Source organism: Scatophagus argus, chromosome 23 (genome assembly GCF_020382885.2).
Source record: "Scatophagus argus isolate fScaArg1 chromosome 23, fScaArg1.pri, whole genome shotgun sequence".
Taxonomy (NCBI): domain Eukaryota; kingdom Metazoa; phylum Chordata; class Actinopteri; family Scatophagidae; genus Scatophagus; species Scatophagus argus.
The window spans coordinates 4,658,823-4,679,366 of NC_058515.1; the positions used below are offsets into that span (position 1 = coordinate 4,658,823).

Sequence of the window (20,544 nt, forward strand, 5' to 3'; positions counted from 1 at the left end):
GAATGGCAGGTCAGGCAGCAGCTTGTATCAGCATCTGCACTGCTAAAGCTTGTTAACTCCACTGACGTGAGCGAGACGAAGATGATGAATGAATGAATTGGACAGACTTCCCCTTGTTGTGTTTCCATCTAACCTTTCTTTATCCAAGAATAATATTTTGTATTTAAATAGCAAATTATACAGTGATGGGACAAAACAACACAAACATAACAGGAAAGAAAACATGTACAAACATCCTTAAAAGCATCTTGCGCTTGCACAACACGATTTAAAAATCCGGAAAAAAACAAGGAAGAACACTTAACTAGTCTGGAATAGTTGAGCATCCATTTTAGAGAAACTGATTGCCAGCCTGCTGTTTGATGACGAACAACCGGGGGAGGGGGGCAGTGTTAGCATCAATCTGGAGAACTATTTGCATTTACAGGCTTACAGGATGTGAACTGTAAAAGCCAAGCAGCATTTTCCCAGGCAGTCTGGTTATCAGTGTGAAGAGACTGGTTGAGTGTTGGCGAGGCACAACGAAAACACAGATAATGACAAAACAGCTTCACTGTTCTCATGGAACCCTCCGCCCTCCTCTCCACAGACCTCTTGCTCCCTCGTTTACTGAAACTGAACCTCTGCATTAACTCCTCAGTCCTCTGCTTTGTTATCTGAAGGAACACGCGATGTGAAACTAACAGCTAGTCGGGTGCAAAACAGTCTTTATAAAAAGGAAGACAGCAGCGTGCGAATGATGTCAATAAACAACTTTGCAAAAGTGTTCAGTGTTAGACAAAAGAACATGGCACCGTGAGCCTGACTAGAATTTTAAAGATCCATCACTAAAATATACAAAGACTGGAGCTTAAAAGTAGAAAATCTGTATAAATAGTAATTGCATGACTCTTAAAAATATATTAACATATTCATTGAAAAAAAAAATCCAAGAAAAGAGACTAATGTTTCAGTGAGGCATAAAATATTAAAGGCTGTTGGGGTGAGACCTCATTCATCTTTGCCTTGTTGCAGCAGTAATGGAAATGGATTATCTGTCACAACCTCACAGTCCTAAGATTTCCAGGTGCAATCAATAGTTTCTGGGGCTTTCACTCCGCAATTCACTCTAAAGAGGTGAGTGTAGGGTCAAAACTCACTGCTCACACACACACACACACACACACACCACATACAGATTTAAAGTTGCAGTCTTAGCTCACACACACACACACACAAAAGTACATCCGCATACAAAGTGCAAGAGAGTGCCAGTAGAACAACTATTCGAGCAGTGCTTCCCATAGGCATCATTTTGGTCAATGTGTGCTTCACCAAGTCCATGTTTCACATTCCAAGGTGCAATCATCTCCTGTCCATCCAAAGCCTAGCTGGGACTGTCTTTTCCTCTCAGCTTCCTCCCCTTATGCGAGGATGGCTTCCTCTTCCTCTCTTTCCACACCGCTTCCAGCAACCAGCGTCCAGGTCAGCGGTGTCAAGTCCTTCCTCATGCCTTCAGAAACACAAATTAGCTTTGCCTCAAGTCGGGACATCAGTTGATCAGCTGACATCTTGCTGACAAGCCTGCGCATCCAAAAGAAGGAGGCGCACTTTGCCTCGCAGGAAGTTGACATGGACTTGAAGCAAATCTGTTGCCGTGGACACCCTCCACGTTCCCTCGAGCCCCGCTGCATTTGCTGGTGGGGTATATTCCTGAAGGAGATTACAAAGAAACATGATTCCTCCAAGTTTCACAGCTCTTTGGTTTACAAAGAAACCTTCTGTTTTTTTTTTTTTATTCAAACATTGGTTTTCATGTATCTGTTCCAGTTTGAATTTTTTTTTTTTTTTCACATTTGAGCCTGGACACAGACTCAAGCACAGACTGCTTTAGTCTTTCTAACCAATAGGCCTCAGCTTAGACCAGGATCATTTCAAAGGCTGTCTAGCCGCATTTTCAACAATCTGAGCACAAGTTTGTACAACATTTCATTGCCCGCAGCTTCATCATGAAAGGCAGACTTTTTGAGAATGTCCCATGACAACCCTCATTTTCTCTATTACAGGAAAAAGCACCATTATTTCAGTACAAGAAACTCATCTTCACATTGGCTGTGATTACCTAGGCCATTTTCCCCTCTCAAACATAATTAATTTAGATACGCAAGTCTTACCTAAGTGCATACTTCATGACTTCACAAAATGGAGGCATAAGAGCCACACTATGTGATCAGAAGGAATCCAGCAAACTTTTGAAAAATATGGACCTGTGTTGGGTAATTAGCAGAGGTACTAAAAAGCCACCTAAATCTATTAGTCAGAAAGCGTATGTACATAACAAACTTTGATCTCTCAAAAGGATTTACTAAGTTATAAAGTTTGGAATGTGCCATTTTATCCAAGATTATCCTTTTTACATACCATTATTGTAATTAGTCTCAAACTGTTAAGTTGACAAAAGGCTCCCTTGAAACACCAGCTTTTGGATTTGTACCTGTGAACCCGCTGAAACTCACCTGGATGTTGAGGCTATGCAGCACAGCATTGATGCTGAGCAAGTTTCTGAGGGAGTTATCTATATGGCTGTGCAGTGCTGTATTGGTGACTGAGGTCCGTAGCAAGCTGAGGGCCTGTTGTAAGAGCCATAAGCCGGACTGCACCTCTTGGGCTTGCTGCAATGCCTGGCCAAAAAGTAAAAACAAAAGTTGAAAAGTGTTATTGTGGAAGCTATAAGGAACAAAGGAAAGAGGTGATCTGCTCACCCACTAAAAAGTAACTGGAACTGGATTGATTGATTACATATAATCATCAATTTCATAGAATTTTTTAAAACTATATGCTTATCCTGAACTGGATACTAGCAAAATCAAGATCGGATGTAACCAATAAAGGACTGGGAAAGTTGTGTACTGCTTTTAAAACTCCTATTTGGAGCATTCCACAGGTGAACAGGTTCATTGGTAACTGGGGATTATCATTAGGTATGAAAGGGCCATCCTTGAAAGGCTCAGAAGTAAACAGCATCACAACTTTTTTGTCACTGGGGTTGTAATATTTAACTGTTTTCTGTGGTTACTTACATTTTTCTTCTCCCATACATCAAATTCAACTGTTGTTTGGGGAACTGTGACGGACTCTGACAGGCTACATCCTTCTCTACATGACTTCTAAGAAAACAAGAGAATAATAATGTTAGCGTTTAAGACACCTTTTATCTATTAATACATATATATTCAGTATGCTTGATTTCCAGGACCTCAGTATCCCTGCAGCAAGATTCACTTGCTCTTCAGTTGCTCTGAGTGCATGCATACATTTTCCCCTCACCATAGCGACTTCTGCGTCTCGCGCTTCCTTAATGAAATGGTTCAGGACCCTCAGGTCACAGATTGGCCTCAGTGGGGACAGTAGGCCTGGCCGGGTCCACTCCAACACTATCAACAGCAAGGCAAGCAGTCCTGAAATCACAGATACATAAGACAGTCACTTAAAGGCCGCTGAACAGTTAGTAAGCAAAAGCCGTCAGCCAAAAATTGGGACCCCATTGAACTCTTTATGTGGACTACATTTTGTCCACACTAGGTCATAATGACAGGCTGACGCAACATGCATCATCTCTCAAGGTCCTCATGTAATTAAAAACAAAGACAATTTCAAGTTCTGTTAACTTTTTAACTTCTTTGACTTCTTCCCTCTTTCTACAGAAGCAGCGTGTAGGGTTTTCTAGTCACTCACTCACTTTCTGAATTCTGCAGAAGGAATTGTATGGAAGGTAGCAGTGAAGCTGGTTGTCTTTTATTTGTTTCCCTTTTAAACCCTAAGAGGGTTTCATTCAAATTCCACCAATTTATGAAAAGTCCGAATTTCTTTTAGTACAGGTTAAACAATAGAAACCACACTACAACCAAAAAACTACTATGCATTCATTTTCAAATTCTAAAATATTTGACTGAGAATAATACAAAGCCACCCACTCATCACTTATCTTTATTTACAATAAAAATGTATGGAAAACCTAAAGAACAACTGTGTCTTTTAAAAGACATCTACACTCTGCCCCCTGTCCCAGTCTAAAAAAGTCTGTAAAACATGATTAAACAGGATGTGATAATTTAGATATTCAACTGTAAACAGTACAAAGACAACATATCTAATATGTTATTTCATCAACTTCACCAAGTTTTCTAAAGAGATGCTTATTCTGAAAGTGATACAAGCAACATGTTTCAAAGACGTTGGGATGGGAGCAACAGGAGACAAGGAAAGCTCAAAAAATACCAGTTTTGGAACATTCTACAGGCAAACGGATTCATTGGTAACAGGTGATAGCAATCATGATTGGGTATGAAATGGGCATCCTTAAAAAGCACAGTTGGTAACAAGCAAGGATAGTGAAACACTGTGAGTACAACAGTTAAAGAACATTTCTCAACGTACGGTTGCAAGGAATTTAGGCATTTCAACATCTACTATCCATGATGGAAGCAAAAGATTCTGATAATCCGGATAAATCTCTGCACATAAGGGCTCTGAAGTCTGAAAGCCAACGTGGAATGCCCATGACCTTCTATCTCTCAAGCAGGTAAGAGCCTCATGTGAGATGGACTAACAAAAAGTCTAAAATTGCGCTGAGGTCTGATGGGTCCACATTTCAAACTGGTTTTTAGAAATCACGCACATCGTGTCCTCTGGGCTAAAGGACCATCCAGATTATTAGCAGCACAAAGTCCAAAACCCAGAAAGGCTGAAAGGTACATACAAGTTCTGGAGCAACATGAGCTCCATCCGGTCAGACAATGCCAAGCTACATTCGTTGTAAAAGAGTGCAGGTTCTCCCATTGAGAATATTTGCATTATGAAGCACAAAACACAATAACGGAAACCCTGCACTGTTGAGAAAGTGAAGTTGTACCTCAAGCAAAAATGGGGAAGAATAGTGAAGAATTTCCCTTTCAAAACTTGAAAATGATTAGTATCTTCATTTCCAAAATGCTTACTCAATATTAAAAGAAACAATTATAGAACACCGTAGCAAACACGCTCCTGTCCCAGCTTTTTTGGAATATGTTGCGTGCAACAATTTCAGAATGAGTGTATATTTACAACAACAAAGCTTATGAGCTTGAACATAGCTAACATTAGCTTGTCTTTGTATGGTTTTCAACTGAATATAGGCTGAAAAGGATTTATAAATCATTAAATTGTGTTTTTAGTCATGTTTTATGGCGTCCTAAATTTTCTTGGAGTCAGGATCATACGTGAACAAATACCGACGCAACAGATACCATCCACAGAATCACATTTTCTGTTCACCTGCTGTGAGGTCAAGAGGTCTGTGTCAATTTTAAAATACCATTTGAGTTGCTAGATATACTGTACTTTGCTTGCATATATTACTGTTACTCACTGTCTGGATAAATTAGCTACTCAGTCTAGTCTAGTCCAGTCCAGTCTAGTCTTCTTGAACATTACAGTAGATGGGATTTTTAGAGCTGTGTCATGTAAATCAGCATTACTAAGCACTATCTCATTCATTTAGTTTCATTCTTGCATGTGACATGTCAGAAACCATGTGATATTCCGCATTCTCAACAGAATCGTGTGCATGTCATGACAATGCATAATTGACTGTTTCCTTTTCTTAACCCTCATTTAAACAAGACTGGTTTCTATAATTGGTCAGATTTTCTGAACTGCAGATATTACTTTTAACCTTTCTAAATGAGCATGAAAGAAACCTCTCATGTCCACTGAAAGCACATACTGAACTCTGAGGATATACTTGGCAATGAGAGTGGCTCAAGTGTTGTGGGTCATGTGGACATCAAGCCTTGTTCCACCGTGCCACATGCTGAATGCACTCTTTCACTGCAGCCTGGATGTGTGACGCAGAAGGGACGATAAAAGAAATACAGATGATCTTTCAAGGCAGACAGTTCAGACACAGGCTAGATGCTCCCAGACAACTAACACAAAGTGACAGTGAGCTGCCACAAAAAAGGTTACACTAATATTGCAGATTTGCCACTTTAGGGATAATAAGAATAACGTCAAGAATTAAAATACCACGACCAATGGTACATTAGCAGGGGTCCTTTAAGAGGGCAATAGTATAATCAGCTTAACCTCGTTGCCCCCTTTTCTGTGATGCCACGTCATAGAGGAGACTGTCAATGACAATTAGGATCAGTCTGTCTTTAGAAAACTGCACATCTGACTCATACCACCCACATATTTCACAGAAACCTTCCCTAGACTCTGTATGTACATAGCTGTCCACTGTGTACCTGGCTACTAATCACTCCACACGCATTAGTAACAGTACTGCAGCCTCTTTCGTCCCACTTACAATCCCTGCAGACCACCAAGACATGCACATAAATCATGTCACCAAATGTGTAACATGCAACACTGCTTATGGATATGCATTTTCAAAAGGTCATTCATAAGCTTGTTGAAAATTATTTACACAGAATAAATACAGGATATAAGCAACCTGGCACTAAATGGGACTTATGCCATAAGCATCTTACACAGGAAACCTCCTACATCAGGCCTGTTTTCATCCTTTTGGTTGTTAAGTTGCTCTTCCACTTTACTTAAGACGCTGCTGTAAATTTCTCCACTTTAAAGTAATTTCCAAACTTTAAATCTCTGTACATATGGTCTTCATCAGACCTGCTGCGTCACCTGCAGTTTATACAAGCCCCGGAAGTCTATGTACTTTATCATTCTCGAGCAAATCGTTAGATCAACCCTGTGGTCGCACGTGTCATTTTCTATATTAAAATATTTGTCTGTGCCCAGACCTTTGAATACGTCCACTTCACTAAGTGGACTGAAGCAGAAAATTCAGTCTGCTATCAGGCAATTAAAAGATACCAAATCACGTGATAGTTTCAGAGGTGAAGTCTGCACAGACAAGTCAATGACACTTCTGTCCATGTTGTCATTTCCTAAAACATGGTCACTTTGTGAAAAAACTGTGTGTGACTCAGCTTGAGGATTATCTCTGACCCTTTCACCTTCGCCATTGCCTACGTGAGAATGCATCAATCTAAACTGTGTGTGTCCACACACACACACACACACACTCACTCTCTACATTCTGACCAAGGTGGTGGAATTTGCAGTCCAGGACTGTGGCCAAACAAAAAGTTAACAGCTTTGTCTGCCAACATCAGCTGCCAAACCCATGTTGCTATTTTAAATTGGAAGCAGTACTTCACAAGTGGCAGTACTTTGGACAATGGCAACCTTCACACCAGGTATGTGACAGATGCTTTTGAAAGGTGGCCGGAGGCTCACGTCAGATGATGCCTTTGGCATGTGCTATTTTAGCTAACCATGTCAAACAGGTGCAGAAAAAGAGCTCAGCAATTTAAACCAACTAGCTGGCATGGTACTAATGATTAATTGGCACAGAGGGTTGATAAGGACGTCCTATTTAAAGTACACCTCAGTGATCGAAAGGTTGCTTTTGACTACTTTCCCACAGGTCTTCCCCGTGACGAAGTGCAGAGTTGTAAATAAGTAGCTATCAGATGACACAAATGTGACATCATTTCCTGTTCAGGTTTGCTGGAATCCCTATAGCTGTCAGCTGTTTTTGATAACCTTTTGCTCTTTTCTGCTCAAATGAGTATGTGATGACTGTGCCAAAAAGTGCAGATTCAGCTTTCACATTCGGCAGCCTCAACTTTCCTGTCTGCTGTGTCATGCTAGAGGAGAAGAACTGAAGATGCAATTTTCCTGTGAACAGGATAGAAAAGCAGAGCAGTTTATCTGAAGTGGCTTGTAGTAACATGTCTTCTGCATTAGTAGGAATCAAACCAAACAGCTACAACAGATTGTCTCAGTAAGATTAAGGAACGACATGCTGCCTTGCATGGGTCTCAAAAAGACTTGCCTTTTTTAAAATTGCATGTATTCCCACCATTATTAGGTGTCCAATGCCCATTAGAGATGAATCTTTAAGAGCTGGCTTGAATAATGGCCATTGAGAGGATGACATTTTTGCAGCATTTCCTAATTTAAAGCCGCCTTCTGGGAAGGGCATTACACAACCTGTTTCCATGAACTCCAGTGAATAAATACAGTCCTGAAATGTGCAGATAGGTCTGAGAACATGCAAGATATGGAATTTGGTACAACTTTAAGGAAAGCAGGCATAACTATTCAAAAGAAAGCAGACATCCACAGACCCTTACATGATCAGAAGCTTTAGAATTCATCCATACGCATATAGGATATGGGAATACTGAACAGTTGCACGCTACATCCACAGGCTATTTAGTCAACGTGATCAATACAGAGCATATTGACTGGTGCAGCGCACAGACTAGGTTACATTACAAGCGCTCTTACCTTTACCCGTTTTCTGCAACATTCGCAAACAGGTGCCGCATCTTTTAAAAACATTGTGAAAGAATTAAACATATGCACAAGCTTCACGGCTCAAGTTAAAGGCACGAGTCAAATCCTGGAAGTCCAACGTACAACACAACCAAGTGCGCTGGTCTCAACGTTAGTCCGACCGGCATGTGGGTCCGTGTCAAAAAGATCTGCGCTGTTAGTGCGAGCGGTCTCCTACCACACTTTGCATCACTGCTGTGCTTTGGCAAAACCTTTTATTTACCTCCCCTAAGGATATAGCGATAACGTGATAAACCCCCAAGTACGAGGACGCGCCTTTTTACGCACCCACGGTCAGCGATTAAACATCAACCCATGCATGCAGTCCCGCTTTGCGTAAAGCGTGAAAATAGACCAACTACTAAAGCCAGAGTACAGAGAAAAAAAAATCATGAAGGCACGTCCATAACTCACTGGGAAACTCCATAGCGGTATCCGCATAGCCCCTCACAGGGTCCTCGCGGTTTGGCCCATAGGTCCGTCTATTGCCCATTAATTGGAAACGAAGCTCTTTTGTGGATCTCCTGCACTTATCCGGTAGGTGTTTCTAAAATCTGATCCTGTTTGATTTTTTATTGATGACTTTGAAAATAAAGTTGCATTGTTTCTATGATGACAATCTAAACCTACCTCCTCCCTTAAGGCAAAAAATGTTTTCTTTCATTGTTATCCAAATAATAGGCTATCCCTGTTTAGAAAACATTTGGCCTAAAAAGTAAATAGTCTCAAAAAAAGCAGTGCGGAGACTTCCCATCCATTGTTCGGATGATTTTCAGAATTAGTAACACTTGTAGCCTACATTTAAAAAAAACGGATCAATGTAACATTTAGAAGTTCATGAATATGAAATGAGCAATTTAGTGCTGATTGTCAGAATCATTACGTTTTTAATACAAGGCTGTCAGTGACATCTGTCATGTGTACCAGGACGCATTCAGGGACCACATGATGCGACACAGAAATGATGTTTTGACATAACTCGACGTCGACTCCCGCACTTTTCAACAATTGGAAATTTGGGGACTTTTAAACGGAGAGAGCGTACTGATGGCAGCAGATCAAGAAGCGTGTAGACTACATGTCAGTTGTGGCACTTTGTGCATCCTCCTATTTCTGAAAAGCCACCACAGAAAGCATGCACGCGCGCGCGCACGTGCAATCACGCGTTTACCGCCTACCTAAAACTCCCACCTGAATATTTTAACCAGGCATGTCAGGGTAGTGAGATTTTTTTTTTTTTTTTTTTTTTTTACATGTCAAGGTGGATTGCCAGTAGTTAATACCACATAACAGAATACAGTAGGCCTCGATGTGACTGTGATTAAAGGAAAATTATGTTTGACTAAACAGATGTGTGCATAAGCACGTTTAGATACAGAGACGTGTTGGAGATAAGAGCCTGTCAGAGGGAGACTGGAGAACACAAGAGTAAGAAGAGTCAGCCGTCAGATAATGAGGAGCTGCTCTTGAATGCTTCAGTCACAGAGAGGCAAAGTCCCTCCCCTTCCTGTATCCCCCATAGGACCTTACTGACTGGTGAGAAATCATTTTTTGATCATTTTTGTTTGTGCCACAAATTACACAGATGATGTTTGTCACTTTCTACAAGTCAAGAAAGTCACAGTTTTCCGTGACCATAGAAAAAAAATCACTTATTTTTGCAATAAGCTGCTTCTTGTCTTTGACAATTTATATCACCAACACCAACATGGCCATTAGTCTGCCATGGAAGGAGAGTTGGTCGGTTCCATAAGGTGGCTAACATGCGGGACCAGCTTTACAAGGTTTTGGTCGTGGGTCAGCAACTGTTAAACAAGACAATGTCACTTATGCAACTGTTTTATAACTGTGACTTTCTTGAGTTGCAGGATTATCTTTTAAAGGAACAAATATTGTATATGTAATTCATGGCACAATTCAAATGGGATGACAGTTGATGGTAGGATAGACGATACCAGTCACATAGTTTTACGTATATTTACTGGGTTTCCATTTTATATCATTTCAACACACCAGTTAAGATTAGACTTTTTTTTTTTGTCTGATAGTCTGATATTCACTTCGCAGGTTCTGCACATCAGTGGAGTCAGTATGGAGATGTTGTGGCACTTCCCTCGCATGGCCTCCTCTAGGATGCCCCAGTCATGATCAGGCATGCTTGACATACGCTATATTGGCAGTTGAACCGAACCGAACCGAACCTCTGGTCAAGGAGGAAATTTCGCCCGGCTAATGTGAGTTGTACTGTGACAAACTCTAATGGATGTCTGGCCAGTAGACACCAGTTCAAAGACAACTTCAGCTGTACTGAAATAACTGAAAACAAATCACCAACTTCTCTCACAATTAAAAAGAAACATAAATAATTCAACAAGATGTAGCCGATGTCAGCGCTGATCTTGAATATTACAGTCTCACGTGGAAGATATCAGTCAGAGGAACTGCAGTCTGGTCTGAAAAACATTTCTTCTGATTCTTAAGGCCACAATTATTCTAAACAATTTATTAAAACTATTTCAAGTACTGTCTTGTGAATATGACACTGAACCTGACCCAGGCATGCGGAGAGCAGTGACTTATCTGTGCCATCATCAAAACAAAGTATCTTCCACAGGAAGATGCAAGCTATTTCAAGGAATCTGTCTATGTACAGCTCGAGTGCTTGAGTTCATCCATGGTAGCATTCTTAGAATAGTTTTCTCTCATTATGGGTTCCTCGTGATACAATGAAACAAATAGGCACAGGACAAACATCAGAGCCAGGATGGCATTACTGACTCAGTGCACAATATTGTGTTTTATTAGACTCATGGATGTGATTGGATATCATTACATGATTTGATAACAATATTATGTAATGTAAATTCTGCATATCCAATCAGGACTATTCATAGATTCAGTGCGGATGTGTTAAAATATGTCATACAGCGATTTTGTTCTGTGCACGTGTTGATGTCCCATGTCCTCACCTTGACCCCTGAAGCCCCTTTGGAGCCAAAGTAAAGGAAATATATTGAAATTTCCAGGAAGTCCACTCAGTGTGTCATAGAGGAGGGAGTGTTTTCCAGCGGCTACAGGAGGCTTTTCCATCAGACAAGAAGAAAAGAGTATGTTTGCGTATACATTACCAGGAGCCAACATGCTATGTCAACTGACATACATAGCTTCACTCGCAAAAATACTTGGAAACACTGATAAAAGTTACTGACCTTACACGTTTGCGTGTTGATGATTTCATAAGCCTGTGCATATACAGCACACACACATGTGTGCACAAGTGCACAAACAAATAAAATGGTGAGATGGTAAAAAAAATAGAAAATTACTGAAATCATTTCAATAATAGTGAGAATTATTAGCAATTTTATAATGTGTCTGATGTCAATACCAAGAATAAAGGATTCAAAATGTATTGAATTTATGTGATTACTGACTTTAATACATTACCTTATGACTAAGAACGAAGAAGAAATGTTTCCCTTGTCAGAAGTGTGATGCCAAAATATAGTATCTTAAGTGGGGGACTAATATCCATTTAACATGAACTGATTACAACATGTTTCAGGTATTCACATTTTCTTCCCCAAAATGACTCATTTTCGCAACGTTCTTTTTTAAGTTTACATTGCAATACCTATACTCCTTTTTTTTGTTTGTTTTGTTTTTTTTTATATGAGTCAGCTTTAATGCTACATGGTCACCGCAGTGTTAAGCTTAAGACAATGTTGACAGATTGTTGCACTGACTGTTTGCTCAAAGGGCTGTTTGCTTATGTCTGAGCCAACATGAGAGAGAGAGAGGAGAGGAGAGGGAGACAAGGTACGTGCTGCGAGCCATGCTTCATGACCACAGCAGGGGATTGGGGTGGGAGGTGAGGGATGTGTGGGGAGTGCGGGGGCAGGGGAGTCCAGTCAAACTGACTCCTTGGTTGGGACACAGTTATTGAATTCAGGGTGATTTAAAAAGAGGAGGGGCAATGTAAAGGTGGGGATGAAGATAAATGTTCTTTCCCTGTGCCTCACTTGCACTTGCACTAGCTATTAAACAAAGATGACTAGGAGTGATGCGAACAGTTGAACAATATGAAGGCAGTTCCCCGATGTTAAGTTAGAGAGTGTGTGTGTGTGTTTTTGTGTATGTGTGTGTTTAGCTTTCTCATCCAGGTTTTGGCCCACAGCCAGCTAGGTCTACTCCTCTGGCGCGACACAAGACAGGAAGCTGACATAGAAGAATGGGGGGACTGACTGTGAGGGACACAGGAGCCAAGGCAGGAGCCAGGGCAGTAGACACTGACGAGTTCGGAAGTCATTGTTTCAGTTTACAGCCATTCACAGTGGCAAGAATCTTATAACTCTGTTGCACTTATGATCCTGTGCTGATGGGGTGAGATTTGTTTTAACTTCCCAGGTTACAATTAGGTTAACAAGGCTTGGGGTCTGTCCCAATTCCCACAAGCCTAAGAGTCCACAATCATCTTTCAACATCAACATCAACAATCTGGAAGGCTGTTATTTAGCACAGCTTTGCTGTGACCTACATGCTATTACCAGCATGCTAACATGCTCTCACTCACCATGACAACATGCTATAGGCAATTAACACCAAAAGCCAAAAAAAATGAAGGATCATTAGATACGTAAAAGCAAATTGTCTTTGCAGGGAAAACGTGATGGTGGCATTTGAGAAACAGTTCAGTAAAGTTTGATGGTTTCATCCTCACAGAACCAAAATTTGATGGAAATCCATTTTATAGATGTTGTCATCCACAGAGCCATGCCACTATCATAGCTAAGAAGTTTTAAACCAATAGTCATTCCTTGTCTTGTGATTCCCAATTCTGGTCCTCAAGACCTAGAGGATTGTTTTCTGCTCAGTCAGATATTTTGTTAGCTTGATCTGGCTTGTTTAAATTGGCCCCTATTAGTCAAGTAGAATTCAATCCACAGAGAGTACACCGTATTTAAAACTATTACTTTAGGTCTTCTGTGTGAATTCAAACTTCAGGACTCTTTTGGCATTGCTAACACTCAACACCCATTTACATTTCTTGTTCATTTACGAACACTGCTTTTAAACCATAGTTACCTTACATAGCCTGACACCAACAACATTGTATCCCTCTCTGACTCCTTAGACTCCGTTTTTCACCTTTGCCACTCAAGAACATGTGCCCTAGATCTTCAGATACTGTTCTCCTGCTGCCCTGTGAGCAATTCTCTGGCTGTGGCAGTGTATTTTTTCTTGTATTCTCCCTGTTGCCAAATTGCCTTATGTGGTATTTTTTTGGCCCAGCTGCCCCTAGCTCACACCTTCTGTTATCCAATGGGCCTCTCATCACTTGTCATTTCCACCACATACCCCCCCCCCCTTTGGTTGTCCTGTCTGCTATTTTCCTGAGTTGGGGGCACAGGTTATACTTCATGTACTGTTTAAAACTACATTTTTTAAATATATCTATCACAAAGAGTGTACCCTTACATTTGCAGACATTTATTTTGTCTTTCTTAGTTTGCCCATTTGGGTTATTTGCACATTCATGTTGAACCACAAAAAAAAAAAAAAAAAAATCTTACTGGCAACATACACCCGATGGACAAAGGGACAATTGTCTAACATCAAGTGATAATCTGATTACTCCAGTATATGTGTGCTTTTAAAAATTAAAGCCATAGGAAGTGGAGTAAAAGCACTGCAGCTTTATTCTATGCTCAATATCTTCCTTGTGCCTTGCTCGTGTTTACCCTTCTCCATTTTCACCCAAAGAAAACAAGAAATTCTGTATGTTCCAAAGCAGTCACACCATTTATACTCAACCCATGGTTTGTTTTACATCCAACTAAAATGTCATTCACTTTCTTTCAAACCAACTTTGTTTTTCGGGGGGGGCCTCAGCTTCACCCAGCTGCAGGAACATGCTTCCCACACTTCTCAATATCTCTCACCACACTAACCTATGCATGTGCGTTTTATTTAGCAGTACAGCTGGTTCTAATTTTTCTTAAAACTGACAGTTGTGGTTTTATCTTGTGGTCATGTTATCGATTCGCTGTTTTTATAAACGAAGACCACACTAGTATGCTTCCTGTTACAACAATAATGTAACCACGGCGATGGATTCAAGTGGCTGGGAAGAAATTTCGTAGCTGGCATAGCCAGCTTGACTAACAACCCCCACATGACATCAACCACACTCAAGATGTGAACATTCTGACAATTGTTCAATTCCAGGGACTCCCCACCTGTCAGTCAGAAACACCTTTTGGTTGAGAAGCAAAACATCTTCAAGTACCTCAACTCATCCAGGTCCCTTTGACTAAAACTAACCCAAATGACTCTGGTGGAGACTCTTCACAGACTTACATGCTCAGAGTGGTGTGGATGGTAGGCATACAAACCCAGAAGAGACCAAAGACAGGGATTCACATCCTGACTGCTGAATGTTCTGAGATTTGTGCAACAAAAGCACTTTGGTTAAAGATAATGAAATATCCTGTTTTGGTTAAATCTTAATGAAGCAAAAGCAGTGAAGCTCATGCTTCCCGTCACAGTTGACTGTTTAAATATTTAATCCTGATCTTTCCTGAAATCTAGCCACATGTTATGAGTACCTAAACATAACCATAAAAAATGTAGAATCATGCTTTAGTTCCTACATGCAGAGTTTACCAAGAATGAATATTTTAGAGAAAACAAATGAAATGCATTGTGAGTGAATACATTCATTAATAAACACATTGCCACTTGTCAGATAATGTTAATTAACACCAATTCCTCATCTCAATGAAAAAAAAAACAGAATCCAGGTGGTGTTATGTTTCTTAACAGTCATCAAAATGGCAATAAACACTAACCCTAAACTCCACAGTTACTACAGATTTCTGCAATCCTGTTTACAGGCCAAAGTTGTGCTTTCATCCTAGACAGGATGTTAATCTTGTCCAAGTTAGACTCTAAAGTCAACTGCTCAGTGTTTGTTGATTTTATCCATGTAGCGATATCACTGCATGATCCCTCTTGCACACTGGGGTATTTTTGAGATATATTAATGCAGGTAAAGCCATTTAGCCTCTACCAGTGGCTTGTCCCATAAATAAATAATAAAGAATGGACATCATTAATCTCGGAGGAGCTTGATGTTATAACATTTCCCTTTATATGCTCTGAGGCGCCAACTAAGAGCGACATCAAACATGAAACGTTATCCATGCCGTGGCCATGCCAAGAGGAACACTTGCATCACACCAGTGTTCATTCCAATGTAACACATTAGTAAGAACATTTCATAGAGCAACAGACAAAAGTAGTAACCACATAACTGATACAAGTGGTGAGAGTGGAAGTAAACCTGTCCAGTGCGTTAAATATGAGTAAGAAATTATTTATTAATGACAATTTTAACTGACCCTTATGCTAGAATAGCTTGCTACTGATTGTAATGGCTAAATCTAAAATTGGGTTACATGAAAAGCTCTGTGACAGGCCTATATGCATTTATGCCAAAAAAAAGGAGTCATATTTCAAGTGCTGAGCATAATTAAATTACAATGGAACAATAAGACAATCTGCTAAGTTTCAAATTGAGCTGTACATGTGTATTTGCTTCCATGCATGCATATTACAGATGGCAATCCGTGCACACTGCAGATGGCACCCCCCGAGGCGAACGAGTGTTCTCACTTCGTTCTGGAATGCCGTCTTCTTCTTCTTTTGTGTGTTTTTTCATTTTTACTGCACTGCACAGATGCCATGCAGTGCTTAATCTCAAATTGGCTATTTTGTTCAATTATTTTATTTTTTAATATGCCTTTTAACAGCATTCAGTGCGGACAGCAAAGTAAGAATTTCATTGTACAGGGAAACCTGTTTCCTTACTGTGCATATGACAATAAACCCTTGAATTGAATTTGAATATTACTCGCTAGTGTGCATTGTTTCAAAAACAAACAAAAAAAAATGTCTAATTTAAACACACTGCCAGTTCTTGTTCTAGATTAAATATTTCAGCTAACCCCAGTACTGCTGTAATATTAATATCATAACTTAAGCATCCTAAACTCTTCCAACACAGAGATCTTAATATTTGCTGTTTCTAACTATAACTACAATCAGAACAAATCTAACACCTCAAAACTTAATGTAACTGCTCTGAACTATTCTGTTCACAAAATTCCTACACTACAAGTAGATAAGTCTGGTCTTATCTGATCTGTGGAGCAATTTTCAGTTCATACCATTATTTCAATAACTTATTTTCAGGGGTATAAATCAAGAAGTACTGTAGTCCTGAAATCTACCAGCTTTCCCATTTGGCCTGTCACGTTTCCTCTCACGGGACGAGACAAGCGATTCTACTGTAGACAGGAGACGTAAAGCACATACTGTGTACGACCGCCTGGCTGTCTCATTCTTACTCCAGTGTCTGTTTATTCTAGTGTGCTTGTTGCCTCTGGGGTATTTTAAGTTCCATTGTAGTTCTTTGGCCTCTTTGTGGAAATTCCTCATGGTTTGTTTTTAATTTTCGATCAATTTTCATGACTAAATGAAAAACCACCCATTCTTCAGTCATGATGAAAGTACATGGTCCATCTAAGATGAGACACACTTTTATAAACAGGATTTCTGTCGTCATGACACGGAAAAACACTACTTTACGAGTATAATAGTAACTTCAACATATCATTCACAAATTAACATTTATAGTATACAATAAGCAAAAATCAAACCATCCCAGTGAAAAGTGATCTGGGTTGTTTTGTTTGTTTCTCCTGAACTCAGGTATAACTTCCTCCAAAGAATGCATGACTGATAGACCTGTTTTGGTTTAGGAGCATTCTCAGTCAAAACAGGAACAGCAGTGGCTCAGAGCACTGGAATGGGCTGTAGCAGTGTGAGTGTTGTACTGCATCCAGACACAGAGTTTAGATGGTTCTCAGTGTGAGATTGTAGTTAGAATTGCGGCTTACAGATATAAATTCAGGAAGTATCATTTAACCAACGCCGTCTGAGATGATGGCACATCTTTTTTCAGCCAACATTTTTCTGCCTGTAGTTAGCGGTGGTATATGGAGGAACTTTTGTGAAGGCTATAATAAAATATTGCTGCAAAAGGCCCCCAAGGTTCAAAGTAATCAAAAAATAAATTCCACATGTAGGGGTTGTAAATGGGTTTGTGGGTGGGTGCCTATAGGTATAAATCAGTAGAGCCAGTGCTATAGTTTTCATGGATATTCACATCTTCCACATTTTAATTATCCAAATTCCAAATTTTTCATGAGAAAAGTCACGAGAAAAACAAAGGTGATTTGAAGGACGATTTATTGTTTGGTTTAGTTTTGACAGTCCTTATACCCACCTAATTGTAGGTGGATGTTGGAAAAGGACTCTTTAGTGATTGATTGACAGATGACCTGTCCAATGTGAGCGTGGCAGGGTGTGAAGTGGCCCAACAGTTGCATAAGCTTCATGCTTCTTTTCTGTCAAAAATACATACACAACTTGCTTAGTGACCATGTAACTGCGCAGGATACTTATATCAATCAAACGAGTCGCTGTAGTCACGCTATTGTTTGTATTCGGCACAACTTTTTTAAAAAAAATAACCAAAACTGCATGGAGTGCATTTGTTTTGAGGGCTGAGCAACCTGTATCGGGTTGAGGTGTGGGTCCAGGGTGGTCACTTTTCTCCTCTTCAGTCTGTTTAAAGCAGCCCTTGGAGTTGCAGCACTCACACAGAGCACTGTCTCCCTCTGTGGTACGCCAGCTTAATGGCAGAGAAACACCCTGATAATACATCTCAGCTAACAAAACACACTTTACAACACTGGATGCTAGACACTGAAATTGACAATCACATGGAAGACCAAATCATGATGAAATGATTTAACAACTGCAGATCATCAACAGTTTGACAGCCTAACCTAAATGTGGGCAAATGGAAGAAGCAGGCTTTATCAAGGTGGCTGTGTGAGGTTTCTTTCAGCTTGGCTCTGAGGTGGCAACTGATGAACAACTAGAAGAAAAAAAAAAGCCAAAATAATAAAACAAAATTTTATGAAGAATTGATTTTCAGCAGACCAAACTAATGACAATACATGCTCATAATTATCATTCAGAAAATAACAAACCAGCTATTGTACAATGAGTGTAATTACCTGTTCCCCAGACCCCTGGCTGAAGTGGAAGGCTTGGACGCTGAAGCATAGTCTGTTATCTTGCTTCCTAGGGAGGAATTTAGATGAGGACCTCGGCACTACACTGTCCATAAGACATCTGTAATGGATGAGCAACACATGCTGAAATGACTCTGTAAATGAAATTTAGACGTGGTGTGTCAAACCTAGCTTCCCTTCAGAAGTAAATAAATTAATTGATATTAAATAAATAAATTGTAAAGTTAAAAAAAAATGAAACATTATTTGACCGAGTTACTTTCTTATCCAGCGGGACAGATTTACCCATGCTCAGTGATAAACTTGTATCTTGGCAATGAGAGAGGGTCAGGCTTCAGCGTTGCAACACAATAGTCCACATACAGAGTAAGAGGTGGGTGCAGAGGGGCCTCCACACTGGCCTCCAAAAACACTGCTTCCCCCTGCTGATACACCAAGGAACTGCGTAAAGAGGTACAGCTATCTGCACAAGAGCAAACACACATTTTTTTTTTAATCCCAGTTTCATATAGATTCCAGATAAAATAACACTGCCACATGTTATCAGAAAAATCTTTCACTAATACAGTCTAGATTCAATGAGATAGTGTTTTTACCTGCCATGGTACGAAGGGAGAAGCGCAGAAGGCCAAAGACACTGACAGTGGATGTCATGGGCAGCCAGGTTGGGGTTAACGGTTCTCCATTCACTGTCTGCTTTCTGTGCTCACATGAAAACAAAGCACAGGTTATTAGATTATTACAGATACACAGTGTGGATGTCAAGCTAATGCAACTCTAACTTTGTTATATTTAATTATGATGCAGCATAAGAAACTTGAACTAAAGAAAATCAGTACTCTGCAGCTACACAAGTGTGGATTTATATAGTAATGTGCAATCAGCCTTACCTCTTATAACGGCACTCAATGGGTATGATAGTAGTTGGCCTTCTTATGATCATACTGCCTGTGGAAGTGGGAACCACAGCAGGAAACAGTAGTAGCTGGTTGGAATAAACAAGCCACTCATCATGAACCTGGGCGGTAGGAATTATAAAGAAATCAGCAAAACCATTAATAGTTAAAAAATAAATAATAATAAAAAAAAATGTTCCATTCACTGCAACTACACTATTTTGGGTATTATGAATACCAAAGAAAGTAATAAACACTGTAGGCCAACATAAAAGGCAAAGCTGAAATTGTGTGAAAGTCAAAGTGTTTGTGGCCCTGTGAAAGAGCTGTGCATTATATGCGTTAGACACATGAATAACATACTGAAACGTTATTCAAGCTTTGCATATCTTAATTCAGGGTGTCCCTCTCTCTGGACAAGAGAAATGTTACTATCTGAGCTTTTCCTCGCTAACCTCCCTCTTGTCTTACACTTGACTCAGTCCCACAGTCTTGAAGCCCTGCGGAGATGACCATTTCACGTTCGGTCGTCGGTCCCTGTGGTACGCAGGACCTTTGCTGTGTAGAGTTTGCCCCAAGTCGAACATGCTCAGGTTTGAACGGAATACGCCTCTCTTCGAAAAACTGTCGCTTTACGGTTATTCTCACGTTTACTTCCCCGCATTTTATTTCAAGCCCGGCACTCTTTTCAGCACTAGAAACGCCGGACACATATAACAATACTACGAATACGAAGACGAGTCGTGTCGCCATTTTTAAAGAAATAACAAGCAAGGAGTGTTGTTCTGGCGTGCACTATATAGCGCTTATTGTATCTACAGACTGCCAAATTATACAACTACAACTTTAAAAAAAATAGATCATGATTATTAGATGAATTATGTGAATTATATGAAAAACTAGGAAAAACATAAATATAAATAAATATGTATATATATAAATTGTTACTATAAAAATGCTACAAAATCTCGATATAGATTTGCCGGTGCGCATGCTCCTTATTAGTCCACTGTTTCCACAATTAAACAGACAACATTAACGCAGACTTTTGCAGATGAAAGAAATCTATAATATTGATGTGTCAA

General features: G+C 40.0%; 2 protein-coding genes and 1 long non-coding RNA gene across 4 annotated transcripts; 1 reads left to right on the top strand and 2 right to left on the bottom strand.

Annotated features, from left to right (window-relative positions):
• Window positions 1-108: 108 nt before the first annotated feature.
• epoa (erythropoietin a) lies at window positions 109-8,940 on the bottom strand. Of its 2 annotated transcripts, XM_046380922.1 has the most exons (6): window positions 8,479-8,621; window positions 8,347-8,387; window positions 3,307-3,437; window positions 3,060-3,146; window positions 2,496-2,660; window positions 109-1,692 (listed from the first exon to the last, which is right to left on the bottom strand). In XM_046380922.1, the coding sequence occupies exons 1-6, from the start codon at window positions 8,520-8,522 to the stop codon at window positions 1,540-1,542; spliced, it is 621 nt and encodes a 206-aa protein (XP_046236878.1). In that variant the 5' UTR covers window positions 8,523-8,621; the 3' UTR covers window positions 109-1,539. The 2 variants fall into 2 exon arrangements, with proteins under 2 accessions (XP_046236878.1, XP_046236879.1); XM_046380923.1 differs by lacking the exons at window positions 8,347-8,387; window positions 8,479-8,621 and adding an exon at window positions 8,809-8,940.
• Window positions 8,796-13,012, top strand: LOC124054662. Its single transcript, XR_006842432.1, has 3 exons — window positions 8,796-8,931; window positions 10,462-10,628; window positions 12,545-13,012. It is a non-coding gene; the product is annotated as an uncharacterized LOC124054662 (long non-coding RNA).
• A 4,679-nt stretch (window positions 13,013-17,691) lies between these two features.
• On the bottom strand, window positions 17,692-20,317 carry LOC124054536 (zona pellucida sperm-binding protein 3-like). Its single transcript, XM_046380666.1, has 8 exons — window positions 19,931-20,317; window positions 19,454-19,581; window positions 19,160-19,263; window positions 18,849-19,026; window positions 18,546-18,663; window positions 18,312-18,403; window positions 18,036-18,154; window positions 17,692-17,867 (listed from the first exon to the last, which is right to left on the bottom strand). Exons 1-8 carry the CDS (start codon window positions 20,210-20,212, stop codon window positions 17,779-17,781), a joined length of 1,110 nt encoding a protein of 369 aa, XP_046236622.1. The 5' UTR covers window positions 20,213-20,317; the 3' UTR covers window positions 17,692-17,778.
• Between the last annotated feature and the right edge of the window lie 227 nt (window positions 20,318-20,544).

Bases quoted from the DNA above. Each gene is read 5' to 3' on its own strand.
- epoa (XM_046380922.1), bottom strand. From the start codon at position 8,522: ATGCCGGTCGGACTAACGTTGAGACCAGCGCACTTGGTTGTGTT. The intron at 8,388-8,478 runs GTACGTTGGACT...TGTTTTTAAAAG, and splicing joins CCAGCGCACTTGGTTGTGTT to ATGCGGCACCTGTTTGCGAA. The intron at 3,438-8,346 runs GTAAGAGCGCTT...CTGTGATTTCAG, and splicing joins GTTGCAGAAAACGGGTAAAG to GACTGCTTGCCTTGCTGTTG.
- LOC124054536 (XM_046380666.1), bottom strand. From the start codon at position 20,212: ATGGCGACACGACTCGTCTTCGTATTCGTAGTATTGTTATATGTGTCC. The intron at 18,664-18,848 runs GTAAATCTGTCC...CATCCATTACAG, and splicing joins AAGTTTATCACTGAGCATGG to ATGTCTTATGGACAGTGTAG. The intron at 17,868-18,035 runs GTTGCTCAGCCC...TATTTTTGACAG, and splicing joins CACACCTCAACCCGATACAG to AAAAGAAGCATGAAGCTTAT.